Source organism: Leptonychotes weddellii, chromosome 7, assembly GCF_054177405.1.
Source record: "Leptonychotes weddellii isolate Sample4059 chromosome 7, ASM5417740v2, whole genome shotgun sequence".
Lineage (NCBI taxonomy): Eukaryota > Metazoa > Chordata > Mammalia > Carnivora > Phocidae > Leptonychotes > Leptonychotes weddellii.
In genome coordinates, this window is record NC_138375.1 from 12357840 (window position 1) to 12374641 (window position 16802).

Consider the following 16802-nt stretch of genomic DNA (forward strand, 5'->3'; position numbering starts at 1 on the left):
GGGCACCTGGGTGGCTCAGTTGGTTAAGCGACTGCCTTCGGCTCAGGTCATGATCCTGGAGTCCCGGGATCGAGTCCCACATCAGGCTCCCTGCTCAGCAGGGAGTCTGCTTCTCCCTCTGACCCTCCTCCCTCTCATGCTCTCTGTCTCTCATTCTCTCTCTCGCAAATAAATAAAAAATCTTAAAAAAAAAAAAAAATTTTAGAAAAAAATCAAATGTTTAGAAATTAGCTTTATTTGGGTATGGTTTAAAAGTAAACCAGTTACAATATGCATCATACATTTTTTTTTCATAAATAGCCTATAAATTAGAAAAGTACCAAGATCCCCAAAACAAAAAATTTAACATTTCTCTACTGATGATCTTCCCTCTACATGGTTGGCTCTAAAATGGACTCAACCTCTTTCGGTATTCTCATACATTTCGTTTCAATTGATGGAATACCAACAAAACGCAAACAGATGTCTTCCTGACGGCTTTTCAAGGGAACACCAGTTGCTAATCCATACACTTCTGTGCCAGTGTCCCATTCACTCACCTTTCTGTTCGTGTTGTAGTCCTGCCAGCAGTGCATAGAATATGTGATAATTTCTTTCCCCGGGGTTTTGCCTTACTACTCGGTTCTGTGGGGATAAATCAGATTTCATCTGAGATGTTTCCTCCATTTAATTAACACAAACCAACAATTCCCGAAAATAATTATTACCGAAGAAAATGTGAATTAAATCATGTTTACTTACTTTTTCTAATAAATCTTCATGTGAAAAGCAATGGCCAGTCAAGGAACAAAACCAGGATATGACATGTTCAATTAGGCTTTAATTTTCTATTCTTTGTCACCCAAATAATTGCAAATCCCTGTTCCTTTGACATTGTGACTTCCAGTGCCAAGAGATGAGCCAACAAAGCATAGACTAGTTCATCTAAATCCAATTTCAAACAGGACACATGGTGTCCTGGGAGGTGCCAAACTATTTGACGAAATTGATCTCAAACAACAAACACTTGATGCTTGATGATGAATCCAATTTTCCAGATTACGAACATGATAGCAGAATTTTCCAAAAGGAAAACGGCTATCTCCCAGGATAGTTAATAGGTCAAACATAGTAATATTAAGCCATAACCGAAATGTTTCACATTACCTGTCCTTACGATAACCAAGAGCAGATTGTACTTAGAGGGTCAAATACTAAAGACAAGACCGAAATGAAACAGGATACAATCTACAATTCTCCCGCCCTGAATATTTCCCTTCTGGCAGATGTGCAGCTGAACGAACTTCCCAAAGCGACTGGAGTTGTTGTTGTACACGGTCTTGGCATTGCCGAAAGCTTCCATGATGGGGCTGTGGAAGACATGAGGACAACCTCCAGTTATAAAATACCTAAGCCATGAGACGTCAATTTCAGCAGGGGAGATATATCAATAACATTGTAATCACTATGCAGGGTGACAGATGGTCACTAGACTTATTGTGGGGGTCATTTCATAATGTGCAAAAATAGCTCATCCCTATGATGTATACCTGAAGCTAAGAGGATACTGTATGTTGTTATACTTCAATAAAAAAATTAATAAAAAAAAAAGTGAGGACAGCAGTGAGTGTTAATTAGGGGAGATCTAAAATCAGCAAGAGCGTTCCTCACAAATGTCAAAATATATAATTGCAAGAAAAATCTGAAATCAAAAGGACCTATGGTGACTATGTTTGTTTACAGAAGGGCCACACTTTCAAAGCGCTTCCTGAAATGGGTTTATAATGCACATCCACTTCGAATGAGAGCTCTTAGGGCTCGGTGGGCAGGCACAGGATGCTGCAGAGTTCAGGTGACCACAGTGGCTTGTTCCTTGTGCGAATTAGCCTGGGCTTATATACACAAGCCAGGGATTGCACAGAAAAAGACCCCACTTAAATTTCAGCAACTGAAGAAGTCCCAGTCCTGGGAATTTCACCCGTTTGTTGTCTAGGGCAACTCATTTATAAGTAATGTCTTTGGGTCTTCCCCAACTGTAAGACGGGGTCAGACAAATCAGGGGGTGGCAAAGTTTTCTGCAAAGAACCAGATAATAGAGATTTTAGGCTTTGTGGGCCACGTGTTCTCGGTTACAACCCACTCGGCTCTGCCACTGTAGCTTAAAAGCAGCTGTAAACAATATATAAACAAATGAGCGTGTCTGTGTTCCAATAAAACTTTATTTACAAAAACAGGCTGCGGAAAGATGACAAAGTTCTGCAGATGGATGGTTTGCAGTGGTGGCTCCACAGTGTGAATGTACTTAATGACACTAAGGTGTGCACTGAAAAAAACGCTTAAAATTATAAATTTTATGTTATAGATATTCCACGACAATTGACAAAAGTGTATGAATGCTAAAACAAAACCAGGCTACAGGTTATGGGCATCTGGCTGTAGTCTGCTGACTTCTAGACTAAATTCTAAATAACAAGATCTATAAGGTCTTCACTGGTCCTAAAATCTTATAAGGCGCAAATCCGACATCGGGCCAATACATACTCAAATTAAGAACTCAGATGATCCCTCACCACACAGCCGTCTTTCAAAGTTCTGAGGCTCACTGCTATCAGATGTACCACTGATCTTCTGCCACGTGAGAGGCTTTAAAAAAAATGCCATCTGGCCAACATGGTGCCTCCGAAGGGCTGGAAGACCAGCAGAGGCTCCCTCATCTCTGTGCTAAGGTCTCTGTTACCCAGTGGCCAGAGGCTGAAATTTCTGCTCATAACAAGGCCTCCGAAAAGTGAGTCGAGGGCTCGCTAGTTAGAGGAGGCTGCAGAATATTCCTCGGAATCACTCACTCACCAATTCAAACCTGGCGCAGTAGGGGCCTAGGGTGGGGGGTGGGGTGGGGACCAGGAATGGTCGCTCAGGTTGTTAGAAACTGCTGTGTCCATGTTGGGACTTTTCCTTTGAGGGATTGTAAAAAGAGAAAATAGACCAACTAATTATAACTCGTCCTTAAATGAGCCACCCAGGGAGGACAGTGAATCCTATTCATCGGAAATAAGGAGCATGACAAAGAAATACCTGCTTTCAAGAATAGCTTGTTCAACACAGGATGTCTTCTCCTTCAAGGACAATTCCAAAGACTGTTGACTGATGACTGATAAAAACTTGAGGATCAATTTGGTGCTTTCGGTTTTACCTGCCCCACTTTCACCGCTGCAAAACAAAATGCGCAAGCTTGTTCAAATTAGAAAAAGAAAAAAAAAAAAGAAAAGAAACCCAGTTTGACCAACATCACTCCATTTGAAAGGTGGGAAAACAGAGGTTGAAATGCCTGTCCCGCGGGTCAAGTTAAAGGGCGCTAAAAGCAAGTTCTCCTTCTGGCCACACTCTTTCTGCTATTATGAAAGCCTCTGGGATGTCAGAGGTCAACAGAATCACCTTCACTAAGTTGAGAGGATGGACATGCCTTCCATGCGAGGGAAGCCTGGCACAGACAGGGATCTCTGTTTTGTTCGCTAGAGTATCCAGACATCTCCACAGGGCCCGGCTGCTGAGAAGCACTTGGTAAATACTTGTTAAAGGAACGAGCACACTAACAGCATCATTCTGGGAAACGGAAAGCAGGCAAGTAGGCTTAAAAATGCAGTTATTCGGGGCGCCTGGGTGGCTCAGTCGTTAAGCGTCTGCCTTCGGCTCAGGTCGTGATCCCGGGGTCCTGGGATCAAGCCCCGCATCGGGCTCCCTGCTCGGCGGGAGGCCTGCTTCTCTCTCTCCCACTTACCCTGCTTGTGTTCTCTCCCTGTCAAATAAGTAAATAAAATCTTTAAAAAAAAAAAAATGCAATTATTCGTAAATATGATTGAGGGGACAAGGGAATGACCCCACAGGTCCTCGACCCACCACACGGAAACATTTTATTCCATACTAATCCTCGGAGGGAGGCAGCGGCTAAGCCTCCATGTCCAGAACGTAACACCAGGTCTGACATCCTGCAGAGATCATGCTTCAGTGACAGTTGAGGGAAAGTGAACAAAGACGTGCAGGGGGAGGGGAGACCAGTGAGAGAAGTAAACCAGGTTCAAGTCTCACCTGAACAGACTGGCAAACATGAGCCACAAAAAGAAAAAGGGAAGGATTTGGGCACAAGAGCCAGATGAGCTTGGGAAGACCACTAGGGGGCGGGATTCTGGCTAGGCCAGCGGCACTGAGATCAGAGGTGCTGGAGAAGGAAAGTGGAGAGGATTGGGTTTGATGGCTCAGAGGCAACCGCAGGAGACAGAAGGCGAAGACTGAGCTCATCAAGGTGGCCTGGAAAGAACATGGCTCTGGAGGTCATGTTCTGGAAGGAGCACGGGGGCCCCAGGAGAGCAGGTATTGTCTGGTGCCGGACGTGGACAAGAAGGCACGGAGGTCACAGATTTGGAAAGAGAAACTCAATTTTGTGTAAGATACTATTCTCGGTATCGTGGGGAGAACGGAAGTAGTAAAAGGCAGGGAACTTAAAAGAGAAGTAAACTAAAGCTGCAGGGACAGGGGCACCTGGGTGGCTCAGTTAAGAGCCTGACTCTTGATTTTGGCTCAGGTCATAATCTCAAGGTCATGAGATGGAGCCTCACATCGGGCTCCATACTCAGTGTGGAGTCTGCCTGAGATTCTCTCTCTCCTTCTCCCTCTGCCCCTACCCCTGCTCACCCACGCACACTCTCTCTAAATAAGTCTTAAAAAAAAAAAAAAAAAGTGTAACAGAACAGCAATGCCAATGATAAATCAAGGTAGCACCTTAATAATTGCTAAATGGGCAAGATACACAGATGAGCTCCACTTAGTCCTAAAAAAGCTGCCCTTGGTGAAGGTCACGATCTGGGAAGTTATGAAAGAGGAATTTTGCTGAAAACCTGGTAAATGATTAACCACATGTAACAAAGGAGAGGAAGGGGCTGAGAGATGACACCAGCCCTGTCTGGCTGGGCGCCGCAGGCCCACTGGGAATCTACACCGGGCTAGGCTAATCTCAGTCATTCCATTCCCCTCTGCAAGTGACAAGGTTGGCCATGGGAAGGTGTGAGGACTGCAGCCCGAGAGACTCCACGTCAAGCAAGCTCAGGGCTCCTGGGGAGCTTTGCGCACACACAAGAGACACCAGGCAGAAACGTCCCCCTTGTTGCAGACAACCAATCCCTGGGAATCCACACCTATCTTGAGATAATAAAGCAAAAGCCAAGAAAATCAGAGAAGGCCTAGCAGGAGTGGCTGAATTCACAGACCTGAAACCGCTCTGCCCTGTGTTATCAGAGTTAGAACAACTTCGGTTGGGTTTTCTGTTGTCAGCAACCAGAATCTTCCTAGTACAGAGTTTAGCACACGTATTCATCTCCCTCACATCACTGGCACCCAGGGGGCATTCATCAAGGATGCAGTGGATGAGTAACATAAACTAAGAAAAAACTGTAGGAAGAGATTTAGATAACTTTTTTTTTTTTAAATTTCATTTATTTGATAAAGAGAGAGAGAGAAAGAACAAGCAGGGGAGAGGGGTAGAGGGAGAAGCAGGCTCCCCACCAAGCAGGGAGCCAGACGCAGGACCTGATCCCAGGACCCTGGGATCATGACCTGAGCTGAAGGCAGATGCTTAATCGACTGAGCCACCCAGGTACTCCAATTCTTGATATTTAAAAAAGTACATACATCTAGCCAGTTGTTGTTGATTCAATTATGGTAAAACAAACAGAACTTAAAGGGCTAAATTCTCTAGTTAAAAAACATGTGAAGCAGAAATAAGGTTACATGTTTCCCAAACCCACTTCTTTATCCTCCAGCACAAGGAAGTGGAAAACGTGTCAACCTCTCTGACAGCAATCAGTGGATAACAGGGACTGAACGTGGCCCGTTTGAACAGAAGGGCAGTTGAACTACGGAGCATGAGATATAGGCTACTTCTACGTCTGGTGGGTGAAAAACTGCCTTCTTCATGGTATTCTGGGCTCGAAATCCAAGCCTGCCATCTGGGCGCCCTCTGGGCTGGCACAGCTCTATAAACAAAATGACATGTGGAATAAAGTCAAGTCTCTCGCCTTCCCTGTGGGGCTGCAAAATAAGCAAAAAGTAAAGCATTCCTGTGTTATGCCCCTGAGATTTTGGGGGGTTGTTTGTTACAGCAATTAGCCTACCTTAATAAATAGAACATGGCAAAGACACGATCGCAGAGCATATACTGTTCAAACTCCAAACCAGCAAGACTTGGTCAAGGAGAAGAAAATCTGGGACTCTCACTGCCATTAGCCGGCCATGGATATCGATCTACAGCGATCTGCAGCCATTTTTTCTCACTGTATCTATCATACTGTCTTCAAGCATCTTTTTTTTTTTTTTTTTGAAGATTTTATTTATTTGACAGAGAAAGAGAGCATAAGCAGGGGGAGTGGCAGAGGGAGCAGGAGAAGCAGACTCTCCGCTGAGCATCAGGGAGCCCCACCCCGCATCATGAGATCATGACCTGAGCCGAAGGCAGACACTGAACTTAGCGAGCCACCCAGGCACCCCTATTTAATGCTTGTTTTTAAAAATTTCTAGAACTCAAAAATAGAATTGGTTTGCTGTTTACTATGAGATTATGGGTTACTTTTGACATGCTGTTATCGTTTATCTTTGATTTTTAAACCAACAAAGGAGGTACCAAGCTCAAATCCATTAGCAACTTAAATTGATATTTCACTGTACTATATTTGGCTATTTAGTTGATTCCTGTCTTCATTGTTGGTTACTTTTTAAAAAAGATTTTATTTATTTATTTGAGAGAGAGAGAGAGTTAGCGAGAGAGAGAAGGGGGAGAGGGAGAAGCAGACTCCCTGCTGAGCAGGGAGCCCATTGCGGGGCTCGATCCCTGGGATCATGACCTGAAACAAAGGTGGACGCTTAACCGACTGAGCCACCCAGGGGCCCCAAGCACAGTGTTAAAGTACATCTTTTTTGGATACAGAATTAAAACTTGAAACAAAAACAAAACACAGACACTCTGCAACAGTTCTCAAACTTGGCTGCACATTAGAATCACCTAATATGTTTCTAATCTGAACCTATAGGGCTAGAACTTCCTCGTCAGTATTTTTAAAAATTGTCCAGAGGATTCTACTATGAAGCCAGGTTTGGGAAGCACTACTCCTGAAAGCAGTTTCCACACAATTCAGATAGGACTGCTCCAGGGGGTAAGAAGTGGTGACTATCATGGGGCCGTGGAACTATTACATGAACAAGGCAAAGGATAAAGATAATTAAATAACTCACACATTGTTAAAACCCAGAAATATGCCGGATGTCAAGGTAACAGGACTCTGCAGGCCATACACTTTTACGTAACCCTCCTCTTCCTCCCTTCCCCCTCCTCCTCCTACTCCTGCCTGCGACTCCAACGTTCCCCATGAAAACAATTTACTGAAGGTCAAACCAATGTAATCTTCGAAGCAATGGAGAAAGAGCATCTCTGCAGATATCCCTTCCCTCCTTAAACATCTGTGAGCCTACTATGTGTCAGGCTGCACTAAGGGCTGTTAAAGCATTGATGTATAAAATGGGACGGTCAGTCTGTCTATGATCTAGAAGCACAAAGATCTCAAACAAAGAGTCACAGGTACCCTAGGGGATAAGAGAACTCATGATTTAGATGGAGGGTAAAGGTTCAGTAAAGACCTTTTTGTGGGGAGGGGATAAGAGGGGCTGACATTTAGACCAAAGCGTGAAAACATGCACAGGAGTTAACTGGGTGAAAACTGAAGGGAGAGGGAGTAGAGTCAGCAGGGGGACACTGCTCCATGCCTTGGAGGAAGGAAAAGCAGCTTGCATGGCTGAAGTCCGGGGAAATGCAGGGATGATGCTGGGGTCCCAGTGAGAGGCCACTAGTTCTCTAGTTAAGTATGGGACTAGTTCTTTCATTTATTTATAAGATTTATTATTCACTTGAGAGAGAAAGAGAGTGTGCATGCAAGAGAGCACGTGCATGAGTGGAAGGGGCAGAGGGAGAAGAGGCGAGAATCCCAAGCCGACTTCACGCTGAGCGCAGGGCTCTATCTCACAAGCCTGAGATCATGACCCTGAGATCATGACTGACTGAACCACCCAGGCGCTCAGGAACTAGTTAAATAGGGGAGTGGGGTGGCGAGGAAGATCATGAGTCACAACCCCTGACATTTTCAAGTTACCCATCACTATAATGACAGATGTAACGTATGATATACATGTCATAGGTGTGTGATATTGTGATTATGAATAATAAGAAATATATATTGAGTCTTCATCTTCCTTTCTGACACAGAGCTCCTAACACCCTCATTATTTCCTAAATGATGCCAGCAATAAAGACATCATTTGTTATGTTAATGAGGTGACTTTTGGAAAGCTCCTGTTGGCGGCTGCTTGCCACGGGAACCAACCACAGAATTAGAAGGTTGGGACTTTCAATTCCTTCCCCCCCACACTGACCTTTGGGGAGGGGAAAGGGGCTGGAAATTGAATTCAATACCAAGAGTCAATGATTCAATCAATCATGCCTATGTAATGAAGCCCACACAGAATTCCAAAAGGACGGGGGTGGGAGGTGCCGCTGAGAAAGCTTCCTGGTTGGTGAACACATGGAGGGAAGCTGAGGGCCCTTTCCCTATATCTTGCCCTATACATCTCTCCCAGCTCTTCCTGAGTTATATCCTTTTATAATAAACCTGTCATCTGTAAGTAAACTGCTTTCCTGAGTTCTGTGAGCCATTCTAGCAAATTCATCGAAGTGTGTGTGTGGAGCGGGTCAGCCAGAACCTCCAATCTATGGCCCGTCCATCAGAAGCACAGGTAACAACTTGGACTTGTGATTGGTGTCTGAAGTTGGGGGGGGGGGTGGGAGGGGACGTGGAGGGGGCAGTCTTGTAGGACGGAGCCCTTCACCTGTGGGATCTGATATCAGGTCTGGGCAGGGAGTGTCAGAGTTGCGTCACCTGCTTGGTAATATGGAGACTATGACGGAACACGTACGTTAGAGCGCAATGATCTATATAACTACGTACATACTTCCTTGCTAATCCTCATCACGGAACTATATAAAGCCAAATTTAAGACGACAAACAAAAATAGAACACCCCCCAAATCCAAATGAACAGGGCTAATTTTAACCCACTGGTTAATGTCATTTTGCTCAAGCTGCAGAGCTCTCTGCACTGGGACGGGCTCACTCCTTGTGTGCGGAGCCTGGACCCTGTCCTACCACGGGCAGTGTGCTGACTCATTTAATCCACTGCATTCCTTTCTTCTCGCCGCCCTAACACAGTAACTCATACGGCAATTACGATGTTATTCCACCTTCACTTACAGCAAACACATCCCTTACATATCCAGTCCTACATTTTTCTCATTAGCCCATGGCAATTAGAGTCCTAACCCTTGGCGCCAACATGATTGCAAACACAAACATGGGCTGCAGAGAACACATGTTCTTCTAGATGAACCCAAATGAGCTTATACTGTTAAAACAAAACAAAACAAACAATGAAAATGAAAAGGAGAAAGGAAAATAACCCAAAGCGCTGACAGGGGGCCTCCTCATAGGCCATATTAAAAGTTTTGAGATGTGTTCGTAGGCAGAATCAAAGTCACGAGGCCGTTTTTAAGCAGGAAACTGTCATAATCAGGTTCAAGTTTTTAAAGAATCACTCTGTGTGGAGTACGGAATGGAGTGAATGCATGGAAGGAGGCAAGACGGGAGGTGGGGAGACAGAGGTGAGGGTAGAAGGGTAGTGGGGGGGCAGCAGTGATATGAAGTGAGAGGCCTCGGGAAAGATGGGGGGGGGTACAGCTGATGGCCCTGGTCAGGACCTGGTCAAGAGGGTGGTAAGCAACAGGGAGGTGAAGGGAAGGGACTCCTGCAAACCCAGGGAGCTTGCTAGCGGGTTGATCCGAGCATCGCATCACAGGTGTACACGTCTGTCACAACCCATCGAGCCGTCTACATAAGGTCAATACACTTTACTATGTGGACTTCTATCTTCCTCGGGGCCAGGGGGCGGCATATAGAGGAAAAGGACTTCTAGTTCCAAGAAGGACTTCTTGATCTCAGGCTTGTGAGCTGGTGGGATAGAGAGTCCACTTGCTGAGAATGAGAACATGAAAGGAGGAATACATTTCTGGGAGAAACTGAGCATGAATCTAGGACATGCCACCCTTGAGATGCCCAGGAGACATCTCTGTGATGGTAGCTCAGGGCATTTGGACACATGTCTGGAACTCGGAGGAGAAACCGGCCAGGCGGGGTTTGGGGAGGGGCGCAGGGGGAGGCATCTTAGACCAGGGAGTTCTGTAGACCTGAGAGGGAAAGGTTGGGTGGAAGATGAGCAGGTGGAGGACGAGTGAGGAGCGCCCGGAGAACCAGGAAGAGACCCAGTGTGATGGTGCACCGTGGAGAGAGGAGGGACTACCTTCCATTTCCTAATGACCCTTCTTTTTCCAATATCTATGTTTTGGCAAATGCTTCTGTGCCCTTCCTCCCCTCTATGCCAGCCATATTCCTACACATTCTTTGACTCATAATCGCACATCACTTCCTCTATGAAGTATTGTCTGAATTCCTTCCTGAGGATCTACCACCACCTTCTCTGAGCAATCATGGACATATTTCCGTTATAGCTTTTGGCAGGTTGTACTGAAATTAGTTACATCAGTTTCTTCCCATCAGAGAAGAAGTTCCTAAAGGCAGTGATTGGATATTATTATTAATTTTTAATTGCCAAAGTCTAGCACAGTAACCTGCCATATTACGTGAACAAGAGGCCTGCTTCAAGTCCTATTCAGGTTGGTGCCTTTCTAACCCTGGACGCAAGTTTTGTTCACTGTTCCAATTCGACCATTTATAAATATATTCCTAGAAATAGAAGACTGAACATCTAATTATCCATTAGGTGGATAATCGATCCTGTTTTGGAAAACCAAAACACGCAAGGCAAAGCAAAGGTCCCAAATCCACAGTTGCTCTGTATATCTATGCTGGGACGGACAGCTGTTGAATGTTGGCCCTCTCCCAGACACTGTCCTGGGCAATGAGCTTCATAGCGAATTAGCCACAGGCCTTACCTACCCTACAGATCTTAGAAGGTCACATACACCCACAGACCGTAATAAACTAAACCCAACTTGCCCAATCAATGTATGAGAAACCCAAGTCAATGTAAAATGGACCAGATCAACCAAGATCTTGCCAGTTAGATGAAAGAAAAATTCAAGTTTTAAACATGTTTTAAAAACCATAATAGCGTAAGCACTTGCTTAAATGTTGCACCAACAGGTAAAATGAGAGATTGGGGGAGCTGACAAACTTGAAAGTGAGACCAACACAAGAGGCTCGGATTAGGAGCCTAGAGACTTGGCATTGCCACCAAATAGCTGAACCTTCCTTGAAGGGAGGGGAAAAAATTGATCTCTCAAGTCCTCTCTAGTTCCAAACAGGCCTATTTTCTGGTTTTAAAGGTATTTGCATGAGAAAATGTTTTCAAAGTAGTAAAACACATTGTATCCACCAGGGGGCAGATTATGCCCGAGGAAATCCACATAGGGCTACAGTAACCTACAAGTTTTATTTTTAGACTCAATTTTCTCTAAATTCCCACAGCCTCAATCACCACTAAAAAAAAAACAAAAACAAAACAAAACAAAAAAACTGCCAGAGAAATCTATTAAACAAGACACATTTTAATGAGAACTCTATTCTTAAAAGACTCCATTTCCTGAGTTAATTTAGATAAATACAGTTACTCCGTTCACATGGGTGTCACACAATGGGAGCTTTCTATTTGGGATCCACTCTCCCTCCACCTCCCACCTTATTTTTAAATACCGCAGTCTTTGGCATGAAAATGCCAACCCATTTCCGTTTTATTACACATACACACACACATATGCACAATGACCTCGTTTGATTTTCCTCTTTCTTCCTAAGCTACTCTGTCTGGCAAGTGATATATGAGTCATCCTCTCATTTTTCCCATTGAAAGTAAGAAACACAAGCAATTATCAATGGCAAATATTTAGGTACCTAAGTGTGGAATACAATCTGACCTTCTTAAAATTGATTAAGTTTTCTTTCTTCCTGTTAATCGTATTAAATTATATTCTGTATGCTGAAATGGGGATCTTATATTCTAACTTCTGAGCTTTGGTGAAGTTCCCTGCAAGAGCCTACAAACAGTGCTTCCAGACATAAGGCAAGTTTCTTGATTAGAAATGGGACCCTTGGAAGCCCCCCCCTTTTAAATATATTAAATAGCTTCATTTTGATGAACTACAAGTCATAATGACTCATTTACTTAACTAAATAAATGGATAGCCTCTCTCTCCAAGTTATTTCCACAGCCCAGGACATTAGCACCATAAAAGTGATTAAGAAAAGAGCTTTTATCTGCCCAGATGCTTGCCTCCCCTTAAGGGGCAGAGAGAGAGGTAGAATGAGAAAGGCAAAGTTCTGCTATTCTATTCATGTAATTCTGATCTGTTGTAAAAGCAAAGACCCATGCACTAGCGTAATGGGCAAAAACTGTCGGTAAGAAGAATATAATCCCTAAAGCAGTTTTCCGTGTGTGGCGCCGACAGATACTACTGAGCAGCCACGTACATCAAAGGACTGTTGGAAGGCTGATACCTGAATGAGGTGATGCCTGAAAAGTTCCTGGCACAGTGTCCAAAACACACTAACCCTTCAGAAACCATTAGCGTCCTCATCTTTGGACAGGTGCCACATGGGACCCTTTATCTCCCAATTGTCCTCAGCTGGCGGGGGCTGCTTCCCTTCCCTGGGGTTTCAGTGAGGGACATCCTCGGGCATGTCTGCCCATACCTACACCCCACCTTTCCTCCCCCAGGAGCTGGGGTGGCTTCCCTGACAAGTGAACTGGGAGGAAGGACTGGTCTGCTCCTCACCGGCTGGGAACTGGTTTCCCGCAGTGATCGTGGCCACCACTCACCTGCCTGCATCCGGATCAGGTGCTTTGGTCTAATTTGGGGCTTCGATGTTAGCCAGCCCTATTGGCTTCAAGTCTAAAGCTAACATATGGCTCTCCATCTGTCTTACTTCCATTGAATCAGAAATCCGGAGGGCTTCAAGAGGGTCTTATTTATCATCTCACCTAAATCCAAAGTGCCTTGACCTTTCCTCTTGAAATAATGTAATTATTTTGCCACAAGTTGGGACTAGAAAGTCACCTACAACAGAAGTCCAAATCTTTCCCACCAGCCGTTGTGGTACACTCCAGACTTTCAGTGACAGGCGGGCCCCATGAGTGCAGGCCTGGGAGCGGGAATGAGGCAGTGCCTGGGTAGTCCATGGAAACTTCACGGAAAGTGAGGCTCAGCACACCTACTCTGGGTCCTATCCACGGGCGCTCTGAACATCACTAGAACACGATTCTGGGATAAAGAACTAATAAGAAGATCCAATTGGGGGTGCCTGGGTGGCTCAGTCGTTAAGCGTCTGCCTTCGGCTCAGGTCATGGTCCCAGGGTCCTGGGATCGAGCCCCGCATCGGGCTCCCTGCTCGGCGGGAAGCCTGCTTCTCCCTCTCCCGCTCCCCCTGCTTGTGTTCCTGTTCTCGCTGTCTCTCTCTGTCATATAAATAAATAAAATCTTAAAAAAAAAAAAGATCCAATTGGATATCACTAGAATGTAAGTGATGAGGCCAATTTGAATTAGTTAATAGAAGAATTTTTTTTTTTTTAAGAGAGTGAGCATGAGCTGGGGGTGAAGCAGTTAGGAGGAAAGAATCTCACAAAGACTCTGCACTGAGCGTGGAGCCTGACGTGGGGCTCAATCTCACAACCCTGAGATCATGACCTGAGCCAAAATCAAGAGTCAGATACTTAACTGCCTGAGCCACCCAGGTGCCCCATAAAAGAAATATTTTTAAAGAAATATATTCCATTGCTTTTTTAGACAGTTCCTAGTGATAGGTTTCGATAGTGGGTCTTCTGGGTAGTTTTTTTTTTTTAATTTGTTTATTTGAGAGAGAGAACGAGAGTACACACACAAGTTGGGGGAGGAGCAGAGGGAGAGAATCCCAAGCAGACGGCCCGCTGAGCATGGAGCCTGACGGGCTCGATCCCAAGACCCTGAGATCATGACCTGACCTGAAATCAAGAGTCGGACGCTTAATGCTTAACCAACTTGAGCCACCCAGGTGCCCCTTCTGCTAGTTTAATAAAATTCAAAATCATGGTGGCGCCTGGGTGGCTCAGTCGTTAAGCATCTGCCTTCAGCTCAGGTCATGATCCCAGGGTCCTGGGATCGAGCCCCGCATCGGGCTCCCTGCTCCATACACTTCTCCCTCTGCTGCTCTCCTTGCTTGTGTTCCCTCTCTCCCTGCCTCTCTATCAAATAAATAAATAAAATCTTAAAAAAAAAATTCAAAATCATTAAAATGCTTAAATTTGGGAAATTCTATGTAATCTTCCTGAATTAGAGAAAAAAGATCTCTTGCTCAAATATACAAGCCTTCTCACTCTAGAATATATATAACATTTTAAATTTGAAAGAACTACACATTTTCTTGGAATAAACCAAAGAATAATTAAGGCAAATTAAAAAAAAAGAAAAGAAAAATGGAAGAATTATTCTGAGGCCAAGAGCCAACAAATGTGGTACCTCTTGCTTTTTTCTAAGTGAGTTTGGCTCTTTTGAAAGCTGTATTTATCAAGCTATTTGAAATGGAAAACTCCGCCTGAGAAATTCGGGTACTTAGGAAGAATTTTTCTCATTAAGCTCCTAAGCAGGTTTGGGGTCCTGGGGGCTGGCTGGGTTGAGCGGCCAGTGGTGGGCTCCTGACACCAGCTTCCCTCCCGAGCGGCCTCCTGGCCAGCCGTCCGCCAGCCTCACGGCTGGCCGGTTACCTGATGAGGACACACTGGTCATCGTGGCGTTTCCACAAGCATCGGTAGCACTCGTTGGCGATGGCGAAGACGTGGGGGGGGAGCTCGCCCAGGTGGCATTCGCTGTAGCGTTCCATGGTGGCCCGCTCATACAGCCCGGCGATGGTCCTGTAGGGGTTCACTGAGGCAATGATGGAGCCGATGTAGGTCTGCAAGCACACGGGGCGGGGAGACAGAAGGACGCCAGGTTATACACAGCACTGGTGGGGGGGGGTGCAGGACGAGGGCGCGTCACCTCCGCTCACGCTGTTCCATGCTCCGAAGGCTGGGGGCCGGCCCCACGGCCCCACGGCCCCACCCGTCTCGGACTTGAACAGAATCCACCTGAGTGTGCTTGAAGAGGACCGATGGGGCTCCCCTCTGCATACGTTTTTCCTACACCTTTTTGGAACAAAATCTTGTCATTCTGTACAAACAAACGGAACCACTTCAAAGAGGACTTGCAGTGACAGGTAAACCACAGAAAGATGGGGAGGCAGCCCAAGCCCAAATCCCTGTTCCCGGTGACCTCCTCATCCCATCCCAGGTACAGAGGACTGTCCACTCCCCATCTCCTTCCTCATCAGGTAGCTCTCAGGAATCAGGGATTAAAGAAAGAACTAGAGTGACACCAAGGGGCTGGGGAAGAGGAACGGAGAGTCACTGTTTACTGGGTACGGAGCTTCTGTTCAGGATAGGAAGAAGATTCTAGAGACAGACCGTGGTTATAGTTACACAACACTGCAAATGTACTTAATGCACTGGACAGTACACTTAAAAATAGTCAAAATGGTAAATTTTATGTCATGTATCTTTAACCTTAACTTTTTTTTTTTTTTTAAGATTTTATTTATTTATTTGAGAGTGAGAATGAGAGAGAGAGAGAGAGCATGAGAGGGGGAGGGTCAGAGGGAGAAGCAGACTCCCTGCCGAGCAGGGAGCCCGATGTGGGACTCGATCCTGGGACTCCAGGATCATGACCTGAGCCGAAGGCAGTCACTTAACCAACTGAGCCACCCAGGCACCCTAACCTTAACTTTTAAAACAGTAACAAAACCATTCTGAAAATACTGGGTGCCACATAAATGGTCTGGAACCGAGATGCCTGACCATCTTACCCTTCCGGAACAAAATCCAGGCCAGAAATTAAGCAAACTCTTCAGAGCAGCAAAGACTATAGCTATTAACGTGTAAGGCCTGCTGCTTCGTCCACATGGACCGAACTTGTTCATTTGGACTTCTGCAGGAAAGGCTAACGGAGTTTGGTTACCAGGTTTCCAGGCTCAGACTCGATGGAAGCAGCAGAGCGGAGGGGTGGAGGCAGGCTGCGTAACTACCACCACCTTTGATCGTGCACATGCACTGTCCAGGTGCTTCATGGAGAGTTATGGGTTGCACTCGGCCCTCCAAAATTCCTACATTGAAGCCTTAACCCCCAATATCTTGGAATGGGACCATATTTGGAGCTAAGGCCTCTAATGAGATGATTACATTAAAATGAGGCTGTTTGGGCGAGCCCCAGTCCAATCTGACTACCTTCCTTTTAGGAGGATATGTGGACACTCAAACACCAGAGATGTGTGTGCCCCAATAAAGACCGTCTCAGACATAGTAAGATGGAGGCCATTTGCAAGCCAAGGATGGAGCCCACAGGAGAAGCCAACCCTCCCAACACCTTGACCTTGGACCTCTAGCCTTCAGAACTGTGAGGAAATCACTGTCTGTTTAAGCCACCCAGTCAGTGATATTTTGTTATGACCTCCCGAGCTGACCCACACAGGGGCCCTGACCCCTTCACACTCACAATAACCTAAGGAGCTTTCCAATATTACTAGCCCGATTTTTCAGAGGAGGAAACAGGCATAGTGATGATGTCCTGTTCACCCACAGAGCCAGGAAGTGGTAGAGGTG

At 45.5% G+C, this 16802-nt stretch overlaps 1 protein-coding gene across 1 annotated transcript in view; it reads right to left on the minus strand.

The window, feature by feature from the left end:
- Positions 1-16802, minus strand: part of MYO10 (myosin X) — a 197857-nt gene that overhangs the window by 78621 nt on the left and 102434 nt on the right. Inside the window, exons 4-8 of the mRNA XM_081825788.1 lie at positions 14874-15061; positions 3052-3186; positions 1225-1349; positions 742-755; positions 540-624 (exon numbers count right to left, since the gene is read on the minus strand). Of these exons, the coding sequence (XP_081681914.1) occupies positions 540-624; positions 742-755; positions 1225-1349; positions 3052-3186; positions 14874-15061 (547 nt within the window). The remainder of the gene's footprint in view (positions 1-539; positions 625-741; positions 756-1224; positions 1350-3051; positions 3187-14873; positions 15062-16802) is intronic.